The sequence below is a fragment of the Rhyacophila brunnea genome, unplaced genomic scaffold, assembly GCF_057557595.1.
Source record: "Rhyacophila brunnea isolate RB1 unplaced genomic scaffold, BYU_Rbru_1.0 scaffold_1, whole genome shotgun sequence".
NCBI classification, from domain to species: domain Eukaryota; kingdom Metazoa; phylum Arthropoda; class Insecta; order Trichoptera; family Rhyacophilidae; genus Rhyacophila; species Rhyacophila brunnea.
The window spans coordinates 41,379,228-41,405,511 of record NW_028232751.1 but is presented as its reverse complement, the minus strand read 5'-3'; the positions used below and the strand labels follow the sequence as shown (position 1 = coordinate 41,405,511).

At 33.0% G+C, this 26,284-nt stretch overlaps 1 protein-coding gene across 1 annotated transcript; it reads left to right on the top strand.

The window, feature by feature from the left end:
* Nucleotides 1–25,278, top strand: LOC147079793 (sodium channel protein Nach-like). Its single transcript, XM_085945629.1, has 9 exons — nt 1–93; nt 2,921–3,030; nt 3,578–3,743; nt 11,188–11,336; nt 11,499–11,631; nt 13,834–14,110; nt 14,941–15,046; nt 22,561–22,667; nt 24,974–25,278. Exons 1-9 carry the CDS (start codon nt 1–3, stop codon nt 25,276–25,278), a joined length of 1,446 nt encoding a protein of 481 aa, XP_085801755.1.
* The last annotated feature ends 1,006 nt before the right edge of the window (nt 25,279–26,284 follow it).

The window sequence follows — 26,284 nt, the reverse complement described above, 5'->3', positions numbered from 1 at the left end:
ATGTGGGGTGCTGCAATTATAGCTTGTTCAATAGCAGCAGTAATTCTCGTGTTAATCGCTTGGGATTGGAACAAAAGCAACCCCACCCTAACGGTAATTCTTTTTACAAATTATTATCCTCAAAACACAATCGTAGTGTAGATCAGGGATTGCCAACGCGGCGCCCGCGGGCCCCAGTGCGCCCTCGGAGAATATTCGATGCGCCCTCAAGATACCACTCCACTAACAAGTTGAATTTCATAAAAAAAATGATTATGTCCGCGAGAAAAAATGGGTTTGTAATTCATGATTCAATAGGTGGTCCCGTGACAAATAATATTACACTCAAAAGTCCAGTTTAAGTCATAATTACATAAGTAGTTGAACATGTCCATCTGAGGTGGACGAAACCGGTCCAGATTTGATTAATAAAAGTGAAAAAAGTACTATAAAATTTGCGTTTAATTAAATTAATAATAATAATAAAAAAATCATCATCACAATTCTTAAATCTTAAACATATTATTGAGAAACTAGGAGAAGAAAACTCTATTTGTACATCATATATAAAGATTATGGATACGTACTCTCATAGAAGAGTTTTATTTTAGATTTGAGGAATTTTTGTTGTTAGAACTACTGGTGGGATCTTTTATAAATCCATGTACGAGTAATATTACTGAATATGATATTACTCAGTATGATTTCAATATATTTTGAAATCAGTAAAACCGAAGACCGAGAATTGTAAAAAATAAATATACAAAATGATACTATATTAAAAGCACATTATACCTAATAATACAATGTGTTGGAACTTTGTCAAAGAGAATAGTTATTCTTGAATTGTGAATAGTGAATTCTTGAATAATTCAGAATTTGAATGGGGTATTTTCCCATATATGTATGATCATATCTTGATTTATATGTAAACATTCCAAATTGAAAACGCATTATTTTGCGTGAAAATATTGTCACTTACTCATTTTATAGAGAATTAAAAAAAAACGAATATCCCATCCGTCACGTGCATTCAAACCATGTTTATAATAATATGACAATTTATTCTCTAATGTCAGAAGGTGTCATTTAACACGTATTTTACAACATTTTTCTTAGGTCGTATTCTTATTTGTCCGGTGGTTGTTTGTCCGGTACAAATCTTGCAATCGATTTTTAACTAACTTCCCGACTAGCTAGATATTTGAAACTTTTAGAATATATCAGAACACGATGCCAATGCATTTTTTAATACTTTTAACCATCTTTAAGTAGAATTGAATTCATTTTCAGTTAATTCTGTTTTGTATGTAAAGTTATTTCGACACCATTATTGGTTGCTAAGCGGATGGTCCTAGCAACTAAATGATTAATATATACGTGCGTTACTATGAAAATCAATATGAATGTCAAAATGACATTTCAGTATTATTTCTATAAAGTAGAATTTTTTTTGATCGTTTGAGCTAGTCAATTCAAGTTTATAATTATGATTCAACAGAAAATTTAATAACGATGTATATAAAAAGTTATTTTTATCTTGTAATTATGTGTTTATTGATATATATATACGTATTTAAAAACCTTCTGGAACAACTTAGGTGCTCTGAGAATATTTTTAAATGTTTTTTTCTGTGTACTTATGATATATTTCCATTATTTTTTGTTTGAGCTCAGCTAGATCTAAGAATTATTTATTGCTTATCTAATAACATTGCATGTGAAGTGGGCAAGTTAAACAAGCTGCTTCATAAAAATTTAAATGCACTGCAGCGGCATTATATGCAATTGTATTGAAGTAATTTGACGTAAATGCAGGCATTATTGGTATTATTGGTTCAGCAGAATAACTTGGGTGCCCTCGGAAAATTTAAAATGTATTTTCTCTGCCGACGTATGATCCATTTTTTATTCAGTTTTTGGGCTGGTATAATACATCTAACAAATTACCATCTAACAAAAATGCACGTGAAGTGGACTTGTTAAACATTATTAACATTTTTAACAGAAAATGAAATTTCCACAATACCTACCCATTTTATTTTACTACGTTTTTATTAGCTCGTATTCTTGTTTGTCCAGTACAAATTTTTTCTTGTTTGCCCAAATCTTGCAATCGATTTTTAACTAACTTCCCGACTAGATAGACATTTCAAACATTTAAAATATATCAGAACACGATTACAATGCATTATTTTAATACTTTTACGCATTTTTAAGTAGAATTAAATTAATTTTCAGTTAATTCTGTTTTGTATGTTTCTGAAAAAAATCGTAAAAAGTAAAACACTATTATTTGTTGCTAAGGGGTCCTAGCAACTAAATTATTAATATATACGTGCGTTTCTATGGAAATCAATATTACATATGAAAATGTCATTTCAGTATTCTATATTTATTCAGTTTTTCTATCAAGTACAAAAAAAAAAGTATTTATTAATACATAGAATTGACAAGTTTATAAATGATTCAAGAGAAAATAATTACAAGATAAAAAGTTCTTTTTATCTTGTAATTATTTATATATTATATTAAACTCATAAAAAGCTTTTTTTCCGATATTAATATGTACGTTTCCGTTATTCCGATTTCAAAATTCATTTTTCCGAAAATCTGATAGTTACCTACTCATTGTATGCAAGATTTAAAAACCAACCGAACTTAATATCTAATATCATCGCATACTATATAACAGGGATGGCCAGTGCGTCGATCGCGGACATCCAATAGGTTTCTTAATTGAAATGAAATACTCATCACATCACCTTAAATAAAAGGATTCTTGGGACTAATACGATATAAGTTAGGAACGTAGCAACAGTAGATACGAGTGAAGTCTCACAATGAGTTGCATGTCGATCAAAATGATCATGTTATTATAATCTATTATCTTAATAACACGTATCCGGTTCAATTTAAACGTTTTAAAAATATTTTGTAGGTAATTGAAAGCACCCACTACGCAATATGGAGATATCCATTTCCGGCCGTTTCTATTTGCAGTTTGAACAAGGTTTCCAAATCGATGGCTTTGAAATTGTCTCATAATTTGTAAGATTTTTTTCTTTATTTCTATAGAATGTATTTTGTGTTTATAATGTTACGTAATATTTATACAGGAGAGCATAAAATCAAATATACTCTAAAATTTATAGGAAATAAATTATTGTCAAAAGTAGGTATAGCAATTATATTAATCGTCTCGCTGTGGAGTAGTCGCATAACATCTTCGTCTAAATCTGTCGGTCGCAAGATCGAATCCTGCGTGTGGCTAATTTCCATATAGTTTTTATTAATCTTTGTTTAGATACAGACCATTGACTATGTATTAACTGAATATATTAAGTGTATGACTAACAATAAAAGTCTCATAAACCTACCCAGAAGAAACAACGAAAAAAAATGTTACTGAATCATGTTGGATGCAATATTTTTCATCTATTGAATTCAATTAATGAAAAATTTTACAAATATAATTATTATTATTCATAAAAATTGTTATATGGTTGGAAGATTTAATCATAATCGAATATCTTTATATTAAATATGTCTAACCGACTAATCTAGTATTGCATTCACTATTTTTATATTTTATTAGGACTAAGCCATATGAAGTGACTGCAGAGACTCTTCTCGATGCATTAAAAGAAGTTACTGTCCTTTTGGGACATCGAAAACTGGACGACAAACTGGAAGACCAGATAGAATTACTACAGAAAATTTTAACAATCAATAACCGCACTGTTAAGAGTTTAATGGATCAGGTATTCTAATTTTGTACAGTATAATTTTATTAATAATGTATATTTTTAAATACTAATAATGTCAATGTGTATAATTTGCTAAATTGCTCAGTATAAATAAATACTAGTGCCAGGAACGATGTGCTTGGAAGGAACTTTAAAATTATAACCTCACCTTTCTATCATGATGACATAAGGATTGCAATACCGGTATTTCAAAACCGGCATCCCAGTATTTTTCCATACCGAAATACTGAATTTAAATATCAGATAATAACGATACATTTGGTATTAAAAGTGGAAACAAAATGGAATTATTAAGATAGAATGTTTAACATGGCTGTACTAATTATTCTTTTGTCGGGTTACGCTATGTCTGGTTTACTTTCATTGGCCTTCAACGTCATTGGAGACCAGCAATGGCACGTGCTATAACATATTAATATTTTTAAAAAGATTTATAGATACTTCTGTTTTTTCCATATATTTCAAGAATACCGGTATTCAATAGGAAACACAGAAATACCGATATTAGTATTTTCATTAGGTATTGCAATCTTTAGTATAAGGCGTCAATTACATTGAGCTTCTTTACGAGCTGTTTGTTGGCGAATTTTAAAGCGGGCGATTCAGCTACTGCGATTTGATGATTACACACAAAACTTTCCATTCGCTGAGAAGCCACAAGCCAGCGACCATCCAGCGACTATTTTGGCAGAACGTAGTTCGTTTTTTTTACCGGGATGTTGCTACTGCGCTCTACTGCGCAGACGCAGTAGGCCCACACGCCGGCGTGTAGCGTGTACAGTTGACCGGTTTTCAACTTTTCTCGGTAGAGTGTTTACAACCTGCTTGTTAGCTTGTTCGATGATTACACTGGGCGACTTTACAGGCAGATTATAAATTCGCCAACAAACAGCTCGTAAAGAAGCTCAATGTAATTGACGCTTTACCGACGTATTATTATAAATCCCCCGTTCTTTCATGTACATATTATATACTACGCTGCCCACGATACTTTCGTTTACAATATTAATACTATCGACCGAATGTACTTGATGGAATTTGAATTTGAATTTAAATTATAATTGATTTAAGTTTTGTACTATTCCATTTGAGTTGTTTTTTGCGACTCGGGCTTCGCCTTTCGGCATTTTAAGTCATTGTGTAAACTCACCAAAAGGCAATCAATGTTTATTTGCCTTTTGGTGCGTTTACATAGTACCTGAAGATGCCGAAAGGCGAAACCCTGATCGCAAAAAACGACTTAAATGGATAAACTTAAATCCATTAGAACTTTCCTTTACGCTGTATAAGGCGCTATCAACTTACAACCATCGCATGTTGGATTTAGAATACAGGAATAAAAAATGTAAATTACGTATGTACCTACACAATTGCTTGCTTACTTACTTCATCCTATCACGCTCCAGCATTGAAGCATATATCACATTTTGCATTCACCCTTCTAAATAAAGATATAGCATGACATGCTATCGCAGATCAAGTATTCGGTACCTAGCAATTTAATACATTGAAAATAACAATTTATGAAGATTATTTTGACATGTAGGTATATGTTTTACTGCTCGCCGTAACTATTAAAATACAATTCTGTGCACAAATTTCAAATGTAACGCAGAATGTTACCAGCCGAGCACCTGACGTTTCTCGTCCGATCACTGAAGTTAGAGCGAAGCTTCATGGGCGTTTCCGTTGCGTTGCGACGCCTGAGCGGTGACGTCGCGTCGTCTTATATAAGATTTTGCGTCATGACACACGGTGCGTTGCAATGTCGTGCGACGACGTAACGCACGCGCAACTGACGAACGATGATTCTGGAGCGGCATCGCACCGACATCGACACCGCAGTGTTATTTGTACCTACTAAACGAAGGGGATAGTTTGTTGTGTACTTCTAATCATTTTTTTTGTCTTAAAATGAGTACGGAAGATATTGATATTGATTTTCTTATCTTCTTAGTTTAAGAAAGACATAATTTATGGGATAAAACAAAATAATTGAATATTTCAGTGATAAATTCCGTAAAGCAAACGAGTGGGCAGCAGTTTTTAAGGTTTATTTCCAGGATACGATGATTTTGACGTCTCAAAAAAGAATAAAATTGGTACGATTTACTTTATTTTACGTATGGAACTGGTATTAACCTTTTATAAGGGGTACAAAATAAAACATTGTTTTTTAACCTTATCACTGCAACAGGCTCTCAAAATTAGTTTTAACAAAAAATAAATAAAAAGAAGAAGAAGAAGTAATTTTTCTCCATTTTCTTCCCTGGTAACTTTTCCCACAATCCTAATGGTACGTTCACACGCTTTTCAAACCTCGATAAACCTGAGGGGTGTTCAATTTATGACGTTAATATAACTACCACTGCCTAAATATTTATTAATTGCCACTGTTAAAGCTCCTGCAGTACTCATAAAATAATTTGCAAATTGATCTCTGTCAAAATTAGCAGCATATGATTCTTCACCAATACAGGTTGCAATCATTGTGGAAAATCATTTATTAACATTTGATCCCGTTGACATAGACAGCCCCGTACTGTGACACAATTGTCTAAGACACATCATGCTTTCACATTATCAATAGTTAAACCGTATGCGGTATCTATTGGCTTATGAAAAATACGCCATTTATTTGCCATGATCGCAAAGGCATATTCAACCTATCTTCGAGCTCTGCTAAGACGATAATAATTATAAACTCTTTGTTTCACATTGAGATTTTGGCCACCATATGGACGCATACTATGTTTACTCAATCCAAAAGCTTCATCACCAACAAATACATAAGGGATTGGTTTGTCGTTACCAGAATCGTTAAAAGTGGTTGAGGGTTAGGCAGGGGGTATCAGCATCTCTTTTAGTTTTGAATTTTGAAAAATAGTCGAATCGCTTTCCTTCCCGTATGCACCGATGCAGCGCCATTTTTAGATTAATAAAGCCTGAGCATATCTTTTTGCACAACCAATGAGTGGTCCACTGTTCAGATCTCAAAGTCAGATCCCAGATTGCTTAACATATTGATTCGCCCTTTCTCGTTTAAAATTGAATTATAAAAAAAATCTCAAATCAAATATATTAACTATCAGTGTTATTTATAAATACTATACATTCCTGTTATTCATCAGCTGTCAAAGTCAGACTAGTCCTTCATATAAAATCCGGTGGTAATATCGATTTTCGAAAAATATGTAGCATTGATCTATGCATTACATTATTGTAGAAGGTGTGTTAATGCTAATGTATTATTTAACATGTAACTCATCTATCCAAATCAAACCATTCCCTGTGTAAACACGACAGACGCATCAGTATGAACACTTTATAGAACAATGACAGGTCATCCATAGATAACAACGGGAGGGGCGGCAAAGGTATGACCAGTCGTTGTGAATGTATCGGCTTTCTACTTGAGTCGGCAATGACCGATGTCGACAAAAAATAAATATAATTGGGGTCTACAAAGGCATGGCGCTGGGCTCCTAAGCGAAAGGTCGATAGTTCAACACTCTGCGTTACATTTGAAATTTGTGCACAGATTTTTATTTTAATAGTCACGGCGAGCGGTAAAATATAAACATCTTAATAAATAACTTTTCAAAGGAAACCTTATAGTCTACAACTCTATACCGCTTTCTTTGATCGCTTTGCTCGACGGTAGTAAAGTTGTAGCCATTGACAACTTTCACAACAATCACTGTAATTTTACGTTTGTTTAGTATGAGTTTTGTGACGTAATATAGCTATACTCAAATAGTGGGCCGCGAAGCCACCGGTCTGCTGCGAGAAATCGATATAAAATAAAATATGATTGACCATAAATTTAAAGAACATACTTACCTATTACAGAAATATTTATTTTTGGCACTACCAAATACAGTAGTATTGTATTAGTGAAACATTAGCAGTTAAACAATTACAGAAAAAACCTGGGGCTTAAAAAAACAGATATACATATTGTGACCTCACCGAGAATCGAATTCGTAGCACCCGGATGAAAAGCCAGTGCCTAGATCTAGTATTAGACTATCTATCAGTATATTATGATTATTGCATTTGGTGTCCGAAATTATGCACCGATGATCATTGCCATCGCATTGATGTTACTGTTCAAACCCGATAATTGTCTATAAATATTAATTATTTTTTGTTATAATATATTATTGTTATGTTGTATATTTATTACTTAATATTTTAGGCGCCCTTTTCATATTTGATTAAGTAACGACTCAGGTAGCAAGGCTTATTAAACATTATAATAATATACATATTTTCAATTCATTCCTGCACATCTATTCTATAATCAAGCCTGCTATCGGCGGCTATCGAGGGTAGTTTATCATATTTTTGTATTGAAGTATTATAATTTGGACAATAAGTTAGATATAATAGTTACAATAAGTGCTATGTTTTAACCTCTCTCGGCTGTGCTAACTTTTAGAGGGAGATAGGCAGTTTTGGCTGTTTAGACGGCGAACTTATTGTAACAATTATTATAAAACATCAATAGAAATAATTACAAAATAAAAAGAACTTTTTATATACAACGTTTTTAAATTTTCTGTTGAATCATATAAACTTGACTTGACTAGCTTAAACGACCAAAAAAAAATTGTACTTGATAGAAATAATACTGAAATGTCATATTGATTTTCATAGTAACGCAAGTATATATTAATATTAATAATTTAGTTGCTAGGACCCACTTAGCAACCAATAATAGTTTTAATTTTTACGGATTTCTTCCGAAATAACTTTTCATACAAAAAAGAATTAACTGAAAATGAAATCAATTCTACTTAAAGTATTAAAAAATGCTTTGGCATCGTGTTCTGATATATTCTAAAAGTTTAAAATGTCTAGCTAGTCGGGAAGTTAGTTAAAAATCGATTGCAAGATTTGTACCGGATAAACAACCACCGGACAAAAAATAAGAATACGAGTTAAGAAAAACGTTGAAAAATATGATAAACTATCCTCGATAATCGCCGATAGTGGCCGATAGCAGACTTGTGTATAGAATAGATGCGCTGACATTTAACAAGAATATATAATAACTAGCAGTATCACCCGGCGCTGCCCGGGAGTGGAATGGCTTAATATTTGAAAATGAAAATTCTAAATTTAATACGTAGAGTGCAAAGGATTTATTTAACATAATATAGTATATTTTTGTGCATTTATTGCATTTAAAAAACATCTTAAAAAGTAGTACATATTCAATTTATTATTTTAAAACTGTCCCGGGTGCAACAGGTTAAATCTGAAATTTGAGACCCCGACCACGCACTCTGGCTCTGGTGCCGCTACATAACAATTTTATTAATGTCCGTGAGTGAGCATTCCGATCTAATGTGGCAGCACCACGTTTCCCACGTCAGCCTGCTGATTAGCTATTCTAATAACACAATTATTTGCATCTAACTGCCATTTGACCTCCGATCGAGCTGAAATAAACGCCAATATTTTTTAAATGTATACATTTTAGAGACATTTTCAATAAGAAATGGGGGTTGCAGCATTAACTTCCGCGTTTCAAGGACCTGTACACGGCGGCCTTTTCCCGCAAAAACCGTAAAACTGTCCCCAGGGTGCAACGGGTTAAATCTGAAATTCTAAAACTCAACCACGTACTTTGGCTCGTCAGCCTCCGTCTACCCTCCAAATTTTGTCGAAATCCGACTGCGCGTGTGGATTCGTATAAAGAAAAACCGATGCCAGGATGGCTATATTAATAATTTAGTTTCTAGGACCCCCTTAGCAACCAATAACAGTGTTTTAATTTTTACGAACTTTTTCCGAAATAACTTTCCATACAAAAAAGAATTAACTGAAAATGAATTCAATTCTGGTTAAAGATTGCTAAAAATAATGCATTGTCGTCGTGTTTTGATATATTCTAAAAGTTTCAAATGTCTAGCTAGTCGGGAAGTTAGTTAAAAATCTTCAATCGTCCAAAACAAATCTTTGACAAACAAGAAAAAATTTGTACTGGACAAACAAGAATACGAGCTAATAAAAACGTGGTAATATTATGACTAACTGTCATGAGTAGGGAATTCAATCCCGAGCCAAAATTCTGATCCCGGGATTTCGGGATTACAATTTGACAATCCCGGGATTGGCATTTTTTCCATTGTTTATATAAAAATTTTATATTTACAAATAACACTGATAAAATCGACCAAAAATAAATCTAGTATAATTCATTCTATTTAAGAAATTTATTGTTAATATTGTATACGTTCAATCTTGGAAATACACAAGTTTAATGGAGTAAATAATATTGTAATATAAATAATAATGTGAATTTAATATGAGATTGCTGTTTCTGATAGTAAAGACATAATGAATGGATTAGCGAGATTTAAAATAGTAAAGCAAATAATCATGGCGTACTTATGGCCTTTCCGCTTCATAGATCTAATTAGTCAGCCAAATATGAAATTGCCGTAAAACGTATGATATCATGGTGGAATTACTTTGTTAAAAGTGCGAAGCATTGTTTTTTTCCAATCTTTCTCATTTTTAATAATTTATGTGAAAAAATAAAATGAATCGGCTACCTACCTACACATGGGTATAAATCAAACTTCATTCAAACTCAGTTTATTTCTAATGTAGTTATTTTTTATTAAAAGTATTATTTCCGTTATATTTTCGCTTTTATTTTATTTTCCATATAAATTGATAAAAAAAATCAATCCCGAAATCCCGGGATTATGTTTATCAATCCCGGGATTCATAGGTATCGAAAATAGCTCGGGATCCCGGGATTGGAATCCCTAGTCATGAGTCATACACGCTTCGCGACAAAAGGACGAAACACGACGTTTTACGACCATGTACCTCATACACAGGTGCAGTGATACGATAGAAAATAAGCTAGCCAATGTCCACATGGAAATATTTTTTTATAAATTCGACATTAGATATATATATATATATATATACTTTATGTTTTTAATATATTTGATTGTCTGTTCTCTCTTTTATGTTATAAAAAATAAGTTTATAAAAATCAACGCGTGGGTCACAGGTTCGCCATCCCTGGTATAGATAGATATTATACTCTTAGTACATATTGTTAGTAAATTTGTTATTTACGTGGTATGATATTGAATAATATCTAATTGTACATCTATATTATCATTCTTTTTTTGGTTTGTTGGAAAATACTTTAATACATTCCAGATGAAATCAATTTAGGAAAATAGATAATGTTTTTCGCTCGCCATTTAAATTTTATTGTAGTATTAATTTTAAAGATAAAAAACATCATTTTTTTTATCAGCCAGTGGTCTTCTGGTCTAGAAGTAATTGCTATAGGGGAATATTGAGATACCGGTGACAGTTTGAGCACCTCATAGCGCACGTCATGAGTATTACATCATATTGAATTATTATTACAACGGCTTCTTATTCTTGCTTCTAGCTAACTCCGACTTGCCGCGACATTTTGGAAAGGTGCGCATGGAAAGGAACAACAACTCGTTGCGAGACTTTGTTCCAAAGGGTTATTTCAACTGAAGGCTTCTGTTGTGCATTCAATTACTACGCCTTTGAAAAGCACAATTTTCCGTCGTACGTATTAATTAATAAACAATACAACTCTGGTAAGCAACCGTTTATGCCATGTGACTTGTTGAAAAATGTCTCGCCATTGTGAAAATAATAATATAAATATGCATAATTTCATCAAATTTAATTCGTTTGTGTGTCTGTTTTTTTTTTTTTTTTTTTTAGAAAAGTGGGTATCTTCATGCAGCGAAGTCCTAAACGCGTGGCAGGCTGTGGCTATCAGACCGGTCTCTCGTTACTCTTCAGAATCGATACAGTCGATTATCATTCTTCTAATTTTGGGACGTATGGAAGTAGGGCAAGTGTTTATCCGATCTTATTTACTTATCTCACTTTGACAACGCGTAATATTATCCGCCGCATGCATCTGTATAGACACTCAATCAAAGATGTTGTAGAAAACCCATATTCTAGAGTCTAGATTCTAAATTCTTAGCAGTGAACTATGCAAACACTACTGTCCGACAACAATAAATCGGCGATAACGGGAAGTCGGGAAGACCTTCTAAGTGACGTACATGTCGGCAACGTGTGCTCTTAGAGGCGTGTTTAAATAATGTATCGGCTCTCTTTTTAGTTGCGAGTCTTGTTCTTCTTTGCAATAAATCAAAATTTTACTAATAATAATTCTAACACCACTCCTGATCGTTTTAGACATATTTTTATTCTAAAAAGCTTTAAATTACATAAATTGAAAGATCCGTATACCACGGGAGCGTAAAATAAATGATAAATTTGGGGAAATTCTTCATTTGAAAACGGAATTGCGATTAGCTGCACTGGAGAAGATTGTTAGTTCACAGATTTAACGCGAGGACAAGAAGTTCTTGTTCGAAAATGATAGATAATATTTGAGTTTTGCAACTCTGTAATATTGAAAAATATAGTAAGATTTTCCAAGGTTCCGACTCAAGATGCAATGCATATTTTTTAATGGGATTTGTATTTCTTTGTAGTTCTCTCGTAACCGTATCATAGGCGTCCTGTCCTGTAAGCTTCAATAGTATGAAACGTCAAAAAAATCTGAACATAAATGCAGACAGATAAATTTGGTTGATATTTGTTTGGTCTGGGAATATTGCAGATCTGAATTTATGTCTCAATTATTGTACAATTCTTCTAGTTTGTCCACACTTGACCGCATACTTATTGCCACATACAAGTCGTTAAGAGTTTAGATTTAGTACCTATGTGGTTTAAAATTCAATCCATCGAGACATTTCAAAAAGCGTGCATATTGTAAATTATATTTATGAATATGGGTGAATACCAGTGGCGATAGATGTAGGTAGGCTGTTAAGATCCGCCATACATAGTGCACACTAACATTGTCGGTCATATGTAGGTATTTGTTTTCATTCAGCACTCGAAATGGAAAATTTTACGAACCGGAGCGCTCAATAAATTAATAAAAATATTAACATAGTGATCTAAAGGTACGTAAATTAAATAAGTGTGTCAAATATATTTATTATATAGCATATCTAGCTCACATGGTCAAATTAATATTTCCATGACATGGAGCGATAATTTTGGGCATTTTATGATCCGGAACGGCGCTCCGGTGCGCTTCGGTCCGTTTCGAGCCCTGTTTTTATTGAAATAAGATTACTGTTTACAGGTGGTAAACCAAGCCATAATAAATAATTGTCAAAAAATACTAAAATTATGCAATTAAATCTTCATAATTTTGGATACTTTATAGATAGAAAAATATTTTTATCTAACATTGATTGGTTAGGTTAGGTTAGGGCTCAATGAATTTAAAAAAAAAATGAACCAACAATATGCATAATATGTATTCTTAATCCAACGAAAACGAATAAGTATGATTGAAAAAGTGTGTACAATTTTGTCGTATCGCCTTATGTTTACCAAAACTATTATGGTTTGGTTAGGTAGGGTTTAATTGAATTTAACAACACCATCTGTTCAATAAAAATAAATACGTATGACTAACAAAGTTTAATGTGCACTATTTATGGCGGATCTTAATAGCCTAACTCCACCCTTCGCCACTGGTAAATACCCCAGGTAGGTACTGATTGATTTTAAGATCCAGTACGATAAGTAATTAGTATGCATGTTCGTATTTTAATCCAATGTTTACGGGCCGCACAAAATTGTGTTTTTGCTAATTACTTTTGAAATGCAAATTAACACGCTAATTACAAAATAATTAAAAGGGCCCGTAAGCATTGGGTTAAGACAGGTTTGGAGGCCCTGTTGTAAAATTATACACTTGCGATAAACCGTCAGTCAGTGTTATTAAACACAAATGGTAACAGTGTTTAGTGGTTGGTGTAATAGTGGTTTTTTTTTATCACAAGATTGATGAAAGACTTACGAACGCCCCCACCTACTTGAATAAAATTACTACTGTCAAAAGCAGTCTAGTAGAAAGTCAATGGGTTTCTAATATAAAGAATCAAACCTAAAAAATATTTCACTTTTTTGCCACTTAAAGGAACCGTTTTGAAGATTGGATATTTGATTACAGTTATATATGCATTATTCATATGACTACGCTGATGAAAGTGCTTCAGCGAAACTGGTGGGTCCAGGGACAGAGACGTTCTTCGCCATCGCACCAGAGATGACGTACTCCACGTCGGGCATCATCGGATTCCCGGTTTTCGAGAGACGGTGCATCTTCAGCAATGAAAGATCAGGGGGAGCTCTGGCTAAGTACACTTATAACAATTGTTTGGCGGAGTGTCGCGGGGAAATAGTTTTTCGACTATGCGGCTGCGTGCCATACTTTCTACCCAACAACGGTAAGTTTTCTCAGATATTTTTAATATTTCTAATTTTTTATTACATCTCGTTTCGGAGTTCCATCAATAAGGATGCATCAAGGGTAGCTGTCAGTTTAAAATTGCTCTCAAATATTATGTTTTGTTAATTCGAATTCTGACAGAAGTCAAAGAAAATTCTTAATTATGATATAAAGAGTCTTACATCAATAGATGCCGCAGGCAACTTTTTCATCAAATAGTTAATTTTATATAATTGAATTACAAATATTTTTAATAGGTTGTAAGTATCGAGAAAAATGTTTAGTCGGACTTTTGCCGCCCTCTGACCGGGTGTTTCGAACCCCTTATCTATCTATTGTGGACGTTCGGTGGAGTTGCACCGTTACATCGGGATATCTTTTACGCAGATGACGCAGTCGATTCATCAGAAGATTTAAGTCATAAAATTATTAAATTAATCTTAAAAGGATGTGCATTTCTCACAAATTGAATTGAAATATGTTGTTGTGCAACTTTGTCGCTATTCGACAACTCTATAATTCAAATGGATATAATAAAAAATACACCGTCAAAGTCGTTAAAAATACACCTTAATTTTTTCGTGTACACCAGGCGTGGCCAAACCGTGGCGCATTGAATGATTGATTACAAGTGGCGTATTGCATCTTTGCGCCTACTTATTATTTTGAAGTAGGCGACATATTAACTGAATCCATCTTCATATTTTCAACACCTGAGTGCTCTCAGTTCAAGTCATACAGCCTTCTTACTCATCAGTTCGTCGCATTTTTTGACAGTTTGCAATTGTAGGAATAAAATGAAATTAAAACTGTTCATCTCTCAGTTAGAAAATGAGGATTTGACTCAATTTCCACACTTTAAAGAGCAGAATGAATGTGTTGCGGATAATAGCAAGTTGGCCAAATATATTGAAAAAATCAAGATATTGCAAGGGTCATTTTTCGTTTTCATGATTTTGCTAAAGAAGAAAACTAAATGCTTGCATTTATAAAACCATTTCACTTAGTGAACAGAATTTAATGCAGATGCCTAGTTACATGCAAATGGAACTGATTGATTTAAAAACAAATTCATTATTGAAAATGAAATTTGATGAGATTTTTCCAGATCAAAATTTCTAACATAAATAATTTCTGGCGTTCATTGCCCTGTAAACATTTCCCAGAGCTAAGAAAATTTGCAAAAAGTTATATATGTTGCTTTGGATCGACATACAGATGTGAACAAGCATTTTCATCCATGAAATTGATTAAAAGCAAAACAAGGTCGCGAATAACTGATTCAAATTTGAAGAATTCTCTGCTGCTCTCAGTAACAAATTTAACACCAAATATTGAAAGACTAGCGAAATCCAAACGCTCTCAAGCTTTCATTGCCCCATCCCGCTCAGAGCTCTCTCTCTTTCTCATCACACCTAACAACTGTGGTCCAGAGTTATCTTTACCAAACGAGACTCTCCGGCAGCTATAGCACCATCAGCGGGGTCCACGACAACGATCACCCACTCGTCCAAGAGACCATTTCTGAATATTATAGATTGGTGCTCCAATAAACGTGTGTTTTTTGAACTGGCATAAATCAATTAATTTAATTGCCTGATTGAGTTATTCCTTTTCCTCCCCTAAGCGAAGTAGATCCGATCCCTATTTTTCAGCCCCAATCGTGAACGTAAGAAGGTAGAAAAGGTGCTTGAGTTGTATGGCGGATCTGAACTCGTCTGTGAAGAAAATTGGAGCATGGTATGCAATAGGTTGGCCACCCCTGGTGTACACTATTTGGAAAACGCTACAGTAGAGGGCCACACTAACTTTACCCTTAGCGGTAGATAGGGGGGCCCGCCAAAGATCTTGGTAGGGCGGCCCGCTTAGGATCCATGGGTATATGTATTTTATATTATGTATTTTAAACAAAAATGCTACGGTGCCCTAAAATTGTAGGTATGTTCTGAGCAACCTAGTGACAATTTTACTTTCAGTATCAGATACTAGACCATTTTTTAGCTTTTCCTAGCTGCCAAGAAAAAGTGTATGTACCTACGTATCAGAATCAGACGTATTTTTGTCGTGTAAATTGGTAATTATTTTCGTATTACTTTTGTGTTTTTCAAAATTTCAATAAAATTGACATATGGATTTGGAAATAAAAGACAAATGTGGGTTTTTGAAGGAAATACAAATCTTAGAGATACATCGCTAAAATAAACTATATTCCTCTAAAAGAAATGTCGAGTAGAGTATACGTTTTATAACTTTCCACTTTTTTTGCAATTTTTACTACACTTAGTTAGTAATAAGTAAATGCATAGATAATATACCTACGTAAAAAAATATTTTTAGAATACATTACATAATTTTCATCCTATAGCCAGAGTGCAAAGTTATGAAGCATATACTCTAGTCACCATTACAATATGGGAAGAGGAGTTTACATTCTCTTATCGCCATATGAATTATTTTGCATTAGCGCATTGAATTGAGGTTGTCCCGATTTTTTTGAACACTTCTTCAGGCAACCTAGGGGGCGGCCGCATACACTTTAAATAGCACTAGTGTATGCAAACTACTAGGGTATCTCGGAATTGGTTTAAGTATGCGTAAAAAGATATAATAATTAATTGTTATAATTTTATTATAATACATAACTCTGTCTTGATTTATATATTTACTAAAGGTTCGAGAAAGATATGCGACTTCAAAAATGTGAAATGCGTATATGATTCAAGAAGTGAGTATTATATCAAATTTTATATTTATTATTAGATACCTACTTTAGAAGATTAAACAAGATATTATATTACGTTTAGAAATTTAGTCAATCAGTATTATGGAGTGGCGAAGGGTAGAGTTAGGCTGTTAAGATACAACATAAGTATAGTATACATATTATAGTATAGTATACATCATGGCCTCCACAAGTAGAGATCTAGCCTGGAGGCCCGGGTTCTGGGGTGGGGCCCACGTGGCGCGTCTACATTATAAGTGAGATAAACACACATAACAAATTTGCTCTAATGGTAAAAAAGTCGCCTGCGGTGCTATTTTACTTTAATCACCATTTTAAAATATGTGATTGTGTGATGCAGATTTTGAATACTGTGTGTCGATATTCAAAAACTTCATAACACAAATGAATTTATTGAAAAATACAAAAAATTGTTTAAGATACACTGAATACCCGTAATTTTACCTGGAATACCGTTTGGGAAACGTTTATGCAGAGCCTAGCGATAGGTATGGGGGGGGGGGCGACAATGATCATGGCCTAGGGGCCCACTTCAGGATGTGGGGGCCATGGTATACATATAGTACACGCTTAACTTTGTCAGTCAAACGTATTTTTTTTCATTGAACTAATACTACAATGTATAGATAGACAGTGTTTGTTAGTTTTTAAAATTCAAATAACTCTGCCTAATCCAAGCTATAGTAGATAATAGTCAAAAAATATTCGTTTATCTAATTTTAGATATTTTATAGATAATGAATATTTTTTATCGATTATTGTTTGATTTAGACAAGGTTCAATGAAATTTAAAACTAACCAAACACCATCTGTAATAATATATTGTATTGTTCTTGTACCTATATATATTCTTAATCCAACGAAAATAAATAAGTATGACTGAAAAAGTGTGCACTTTGGCCCGCCCATAGCATACCTAAACTGTTATGGTTTGGTTTAGGTAGGGTTTAATTGAATTTTAGAAACTAACCAGCACCATCTGCAAATTGTATTCTTAGTTAAATGAAAACAAATAAGTGTGACTGACAAAGTTTAGTGTGCTCTACTTATGTCGATTCTTAACAGCCTACCTCCACCCCTCGCCACTGGTATTTTGTCATATTGACAAAAAAAACGTAATTTACGACGGAGCATAAAATGTAATACCCTCCACATAACATAATTATTCACGGTTACATGTAAATTGTACGTATTACATTTTACTGTATCACAGTCCACTGTGAGCTGTCGTGCCGAAAACTGATGGCCGTATAGCATTGAGATAAAAATAATTACAAGATAAAAAGAACTTTTTACCTATATACAACGTTTTTAAATTCTGTTGAACCATATAAACTTGACTTGACTAGCTTAAACGATCAAAAAAAAATGTACTTGACATGTCATATTGATTTCCATAGTAACGCACGTATATATTAATTATTTAGTTGCTAGGACCCCAGACCCCTAGAAACCAATAATGGTGTCGAAATAACTTTTCATACAAAACAGAATTAACTGAAAATCAATTCAATTCTACTTAAAGATGGCTAAACGTATTAAAAAATGTATTGGCATCGTGTTCTGATATATTATAAAAGTGTCAGATGTCTAGCTAGTCGGAAAGTTAGTTAAAATCGATTGTAAGATTTGTACCAGACAAAGAACCACCTTACAAATAAGAATACGAGCTAAGAAAAACGTTGTAAAATAACACATCATTCGTGGAACATTGCAGACAGTAATGTTCCAATTTTATTAGATTCACTGAGAATATTAATTTGATATTGATTGGTAACGTATCTAATAATAACACTATCATTATTATCAGATATGTACGACTTGATACTTATGAGCACCTATTTGTTAACCTATTTTTGAATCATGCAGAATTTTATACAGTTAAATATATACGATATGATTGTATTTCTAATATAATTACCTATTTTCTTCTGTCTTTCCCTTGTATTCCGGTGGGGTTTATTACGTATTTTTTTTTTTTTTTTACACATGAATTTAATCTCAATGCTACACGGGCATCGGTTTGCGATACAATATCTCGCAATGAACTGAAATACGACACGAGACACGTTGATTCTCAACCAGGGCTCGAACATATAGTAAAAATGGTACTGACAAAATTAATGATTACATAATAACATTTTTTCTATTATTTAATTTGAAATATAGTAGATGTCAAATTAATTTGTGATATAAAAAATACAATCACTAGTGATTTTCATTAAAACATTAAATCAATAATTTAAACTGGCGACTCGTAGGCCATGGAAAATCGTCACCATTTAAAAATAAAATAGAGCAACAGTTAACTTTTTAATTTTCAATGTACCTACATGTTCAATGTTCACAATAATTATATTGTGAATTATACAGAATACCTAATGCAAGAGTTACTATTTATATATTATTCATAGGGATATACAGCGGTTCTGTACCAGGAGAGAACGTGACTAACTGCAACTGTATACCAGATTGCAACCATTTTTCATATCCTGTGGAGCAGTCTTCGGGTAGATTGACAAGAGCGAATGCTTACAATTCGCTCAGCTTTTTGTAAGTCGTTTTAATAAATACTTTTCTGAACACTTAACCTAAACCTGCAACTTCATTATTTGTTTACAATCATATTTATTACTATCATATATATTAAGTAATATGCTTCCAAATGCGATTTGCCATATAAATACTGCTTTGCGAAATCGTTCATATATCATTGGTGGAGAGTGATTACAATGTAGTTACTAGGTTGCATATCGTTAAACCCTCCACGTGGTTCATCTGCGAGAGATCAGCTGTACAGTTCTGGTACACCACTGTATTATTTTATCAACATGTTATTATATATAGAATATCATTTTCAGGGTCCAAAATAAAGAGTTATTCGGAAAGAATATCTATATTTAGTATGGTAAGTAATTAGTGAAATATTTCAAAAAAACCAATATAGGTAGTAATTCTGAATTAAAATTGCTTCCATGTAAAGTGTATGGCAATGGCGCTCTGTTCAACGGAAGGCACCCAACATAATCTTTATTATTATTTTATTAGTCCAATTTATTGATCTTAAATATTCGCCAATCGATTCATTGTTGTCGGTTTCCAGATAAGAATATAAAAAAATATGCAGTCGATCTATGTTCCGATCAGCGCTCGAAATGGAAAATTTTACGAACCGGAGCGCTTGATAATTTTACGAAAATATTAACACTGTTACTTATCTAATTCTATACATATATGTATTTAAAAAAATGATTTTGGTAGATTTTTTTATAATATGACATATCTCGCTCAGACGGTCAAATTAATATTTACACGAGACTGAGCGATAATTTTGGGGATTGTATGAACCAGAACGGCGCTCCGGTGCGTTCCGGTCCATTTCGAGCCCTGGTTCCGATACAATTTAATGCAAACATTTCACCACCTCCTTATTTATTACCAAATATTTCCATCAACCGAATCTCCCCCATACCACGCGACCATTCCCATACATCATTACTACTAGTAGAGCAGTACTACTGTGCTTTTGTACTATTTTCACTAATTATTTATTACTAATCAATTATTATATGTATACCTTCCTAAACAATTGCTTTTAAACAGTGATCTTCTTCGCTACCTACCTAATTCGGTATTATTTTCATCTTAATAATATTAACAATGTATTTATTTCCATAGCATGTCGTTGATTATCCTGATTAAAATAATATTATATTTCATTGATATCAAATGATGATCAAAATGTCAACCGGATTATTTTGGGTTTCCCATACGGGAAGCCATGATCCAATGGTGGAAATTATTTCTTAGCTAATCTTTACTCTCCATCTCGATTTGCAGATTATTATAAAAATGTTTATAAATAAAACATTATAACAAACCTGCAAATATTATAATGCCTACGTCTATGCGTTTTTAAATACTCTGAAATTGCAGCGCGAGCACAAAGTCTCCAGTATAACATTCAGCGTAGCAAACTTAGCGTTTTTCTTGCCAGATCTAACATTTTTTAATAAACATCTAGCTTGTAAAATTTCCATCTGACGTATGGCGTTAAATCTAGCGTTTCGACACCCCAAACAGCTTAGAACTTGTCATAATAAAACTAGAATATTACACTAGATTCGCTTGAAAATCAGCATGCTGATCTTACTTACTTTATATCTTACTAGGAAAAGACACCAGGTGGCAGTGCCACCTGTCAGTACTATTGTCGATGCGCTCAATAGGTTCAGTGTGCTCAACGCGTAGGCAGACAGATATTACCTATATAATATGTGCGCGCGCTGCGCGTGCTTGCAATGCGTTGCAGATAATAATATAATCTTATTATGACGACTAAATTTATCACCTGTACTAATTTTAAAATGTATTAGTTGTATAATACTGTATCCTTTTTCGATCTTGGTTCTTGTAAAAACGATGTTTATAATAATTATAGTGAACATTTTTTTAAATGCTACTGATACTTTTTCAAAAAATCTAGCTTTTTATTTTTCCATCAAGTTTGTTGTCTTACATTTTCATATTTTTGTGAATAACAGTTGGCAATACTGATAACATTGTGTCACCCCAAATAAAATTTTCTCCTTTCTCTTTTCCGTTAACTTAGTTTTGCAATATGGCTCTGGATAATATCAATAAACATGAAAATAATATTTTAAACCAGGCATGGACAAATTAAATTGAATGAAAATTTTATGCGGACTGCAATTTATATTTTTATATTTCTACCTCTCTAAAAAAATGTGAAATAACCGAATTTAAAAAATATGTACCTACAATGTTAGATATACATATTATGTAAGTTTGTAAAAAAAAAAAATGTGTTTTACCTATTGGATAACCACTTAAGTACGTGCTGATTTTAAAAATATTATTTTATTTTCGGTACTATTTTGGCAGGCGGTTTCCATATTTAAATTATTAGCTGGATGCATTGGGATGACAGTGAAACCCTGGATCTGAAACGATAACAAAGTTGGTCCAGAGGCTGGACTGATTTAGATCGTTTAAAATTAACGTAACCTTATTGTGTACTTACTTATCACATGAGAATACGCAATCGAATTCTTCGCCCCTTGCTATGTCAGACCTATACCATGTGCTCTTGTAGCATCGATGAAAGTGATAAAGATAGACTATAGACTATAGAGAATTGTCACGATATAATCTATGTCGCTGTGCCATAAGGTTACATCTAAATTGTAGGTAAAATACTTCACCGTGGCACAGTTCGCCGTGAGCTTTCTTATCGGAAAGATATGACCGTATACTATACGGTCTCCAATTTTATTAGATTCAATATGAATATTAATTCAATTTTCATACCTGATTTTGGCAAAATTCATGAATTCAAGAATGCAAACCTAACCTAACAAATAATCTAGTATATCTGCTATTTTCAAAATTTGTTTGCTGCTGGCTTCCTGTAAAGTGTAAATCGACAAGAACCGTGTTTTATTTAGACATGAATTTTATGTCAGTACTATACGACCGAAAAATCTTTAATATACGGCTGTATATTTCCGATACAACATTTCACGGTGAAGTGTGATACGGTGAACTGCACACGTACAAATTTCGCACTCTCTGACGGAATTTGGTGCACATGCCCCATGGAGCGACCCGATGTGTGAATTATATTTATCAGTAAATTTTCAAAAGTAATCTGTATAATTTATTATGGTTTATTTGATTTCCAGTAAACAGGTGAACCTCACGAATCAATCGTTGGCACATATTTATTTCAATGATTTGGTTGGAACTCGTTACAGAAAAGATGTCTACATGAATTGGCATAGTTTGCTTGGTAAGACAATAATAATACTAGTTTCTCGGAACTACTCCATATGGGAGCATTTCAATGACCTAATGTTAATATCCCGTAAGTGACTTTTTACAAATTGTGCAGGAAGCTAAAAAAATAAATATTTAATATGCCGTATCTGACTGTCAATAGCTCACACATGTTGTAACTACATATCATGCTAATAAGCCGTAACGTAAAAAGTGGTAAAGCAAAGCACATAACGCCTTATATAATGATAACATCCAATAAAATGTGACATATACACATCCAAATTTGTTATATTACTTACTGTTTTACCTTTTAAAGTTAAAGCAACATTTTGAATCTGAATTCAACACAAGTTATGCAACACGCTTGGCAGCTTAGAGGCAAGATACGGACTATTGCAGGTATATTCCTGCAATGTTCAGATATAGGAAATTACTAAAATGGATGTATCATTTTTCTTAAAATAACTACAGATATGGGAATTTCGCAGTCGATCGGCAGTGTTTTTGTTGTTTTCAGTACTCACATCAAAATATCATTTTCTATTATTAACATTAGACCATCGAAACGTGGTGTGAGATTTACTATTTTGTAGTAAAAAATAAAATTCGTATAGTCGAAATTTTAAATTTTGGTTTAAATTTTAAATAAAAATTTAAATATAATGTAATTACCCAGATATCTGCTAAAAATAATTTGAAAATAATTAAATAGTGTTTAGCATGCCAACTTCACACGCATTTTTGTTAGATGGTAATTCTTAGATCTATACTGTCCAGATCACTGAATACAAATGTATCATAAATCGACAGAGAAAATACATTTTAAAAAGCTTGTCTATCTTGCCCACTCCACGTGTAATTTTGTTAGGTAAGCAATACTTCTTAGATCAGATCTAACTAAGCTCGGAAGAAACGGAATGAAAATGTATCACAAATAGACAGAGAAAATACATTTTAAAATTTCTCAGAGCACTCAAGTTGTTTTAAAATTCGTAAGATAAAAAAGAACTTTTTATATACCACGTTTTTAAATTTTCTGTTGAATCATATAAACTTGATAAAAATACTGAATAAATATTATAGAATACTGAAATGTCATTTTGACATTTCATATTGATTTCCATAGTAACGCACGTATATATTAATAATTTAGTTGCTAGGACCCCGTTAGCAACCAACAATAATAACTTTCCATACAAAACAGAATTAACTAAAAATGAATTCAATTCTGCTTAAAAATGGCTAAAAGTATTAAAAGAATGCATTGTCGTCGTGTTCTGATATATTCTAAAAGTTTAAAATGTCTAGCTAGTCGGGAAGTTAGTTAAAAATCTTCAATCGTCCAATACAAATCTTGGGCAAACAAGAAAAAATCTGTACCGGACAAACAAGAATACGAGCTAATAAAAACGTGGTAATAAATACGTTTTAAAATGATATTTCTGATATTATTAGAGAATACATTGTCACATAAACGTAGTTTCTATATATGTAACACAAGTAGGGATATTCGTTTGTTTTTTAACTTCCATAAAATGCGAGGATAGTAAATGCAGGTGACTGTATGTACATCAAAATAATGGATTTTGAATTTGAAATGATTACGTCACATAAACATAATATATCGCAACACGATGATTATCACTGAATTGACACGCTTTTTCAAACATTCACTAGGTGCCTACCACCTAGGTATTTAATTTATAGGGTGCGATCGACATGCCTAATATAGTGTACTTACTATTATTTATACTTTAAAAAAATTGCCTTGTAAGATCCTAATAAGATCATATTATGGGCCTCTACGGAGTGGAGGTTTGTATTAACAGATTTTTGTTTTTACGAGAAATGGATGTTAGTCACTTGCTCAAGCTATTGGGTCCATACTATGACTACAATATTTGTATTTTCCGGACCCATGATTCGAACCTGGGATCCACTACGTTTTGAGCAGACGCTTAAGCCGCTCGGCCATTGTAATTATAAAAAATAATATATATTAATAAAAAATACTACCTGCTCCATTTATGTTCAGGAATTATTGAAGTATTATTTTCTATTGTCGAAATATGAACACCCAACTAATATTATATCAATGCAATTTTCACAAAAGCATTTAATTTTTTAAATCCAATTATAACGGTCCGGATCATAATTATGGTGTCAATTGGGTAAAACTATGAAATCTACTTGTGTCAGTCAATTACATAAGAATAAATTATTGAAAGATAAAATAAAATGACCTTTCGTCTATAACCATCCACCATTTTCCCGCCTGAAACTGTCAGATCTAATATAGGAATGGTTGGTTTTCAGCGTCATTCGGAGGACTCCTCGGTCTGTTCATCGGCTTCAGTCTCGTGTCCGGATTCGAAATGATCTACTTCTTTACGCTGAGATTTTTCTTTGATGTCAAACAGAAAAACATGTCGGCCAAAACGGCATCTGACGAGATAACGTTCGAAAAGTCGAAGAAAAAGAAGATCAACATAGATCGACGGAAGACTTGGAGACGCAAGGAGCAAGACATAGGCATCAGCACAATTAATGTGTCCAGCATGGAGACAATCGAGGATCCCAAAAATCGTCATCTTAACAATAAAATTAGAGACATGTGGTAGACTTGCATGACATTCGGGCTTATTATTACTTCTGCTAATTGTTCGTGCTTAAGCATTTGTTTGAATTCTTTTGAAATCGTTTAAAACGTATATATTACGCAGTTGTTGACTATTACATTATGACTTTTATTAATTTTTTTGGTATTCCGTGTAGGCAATTAGTTAATATTTGAATTTATACCAAGGCTCGAAATGGATAGGAACGCACCGGAGCGCTGTTCCGGTTCTTAAAATCCCCAAAATTATCACTCTGTCTCGTAATTTTGCGTAAAATTATAGAGCACTCCGGTTCGTAAAATATACCATTTCAGGCGCTGATTTATACTTATGGTTTAGCTATATTCCCAGTTTATTAGATGAAGCTCTGTGTTAGCGAGGAATAAGCTATTGTCGTAATATTTGGATTGTCGCCACTTTTTCTTCTTTCTTCTGTCATCGACGTGTCGCGTTTTTTCCAGAGGCAATTCTAAAGAGATAATGTACTAATGCGAACGCCGCTCTGTAGTGTAAGTGTATCAAAAAAGTAAGTCATATGTTATATACCTACCAGAGAGTGGCGAGGGGTGGAGGTAGGCTGTTAAGATCCGACATAAATATTGCACGCTTAGCTTTGTCAGTTGAACGTATTTGTTTTCATTTAACTAGTTCTGTGTTCTACATTGACTGTGTAGATAGTGTTTGTTAGTTTTTAAAATTCAATTAAAACCTGACTAATCCAAGCCATAGTAAATAATAGTCAAAAAATATTCATTTATCTATAAAATATCTAAAAGTATGCCATTCAACCATACTAAATTTTAGATATTTTATAGATAGAAGAATATTTTCTTTCGACAATAGTTTGACATATGTTAATGAATTTAAAAAAAAAACTAACCAATTCCATCTATAATATTATGCACCTATTCATAATTCAATGAAAACAAATAAGAACGACTGAAAGTTTAGTGTGCACTATTTTTGTCGAATTTCAACAGCCTACCTCCACCCCTCGCCACTGCTACCA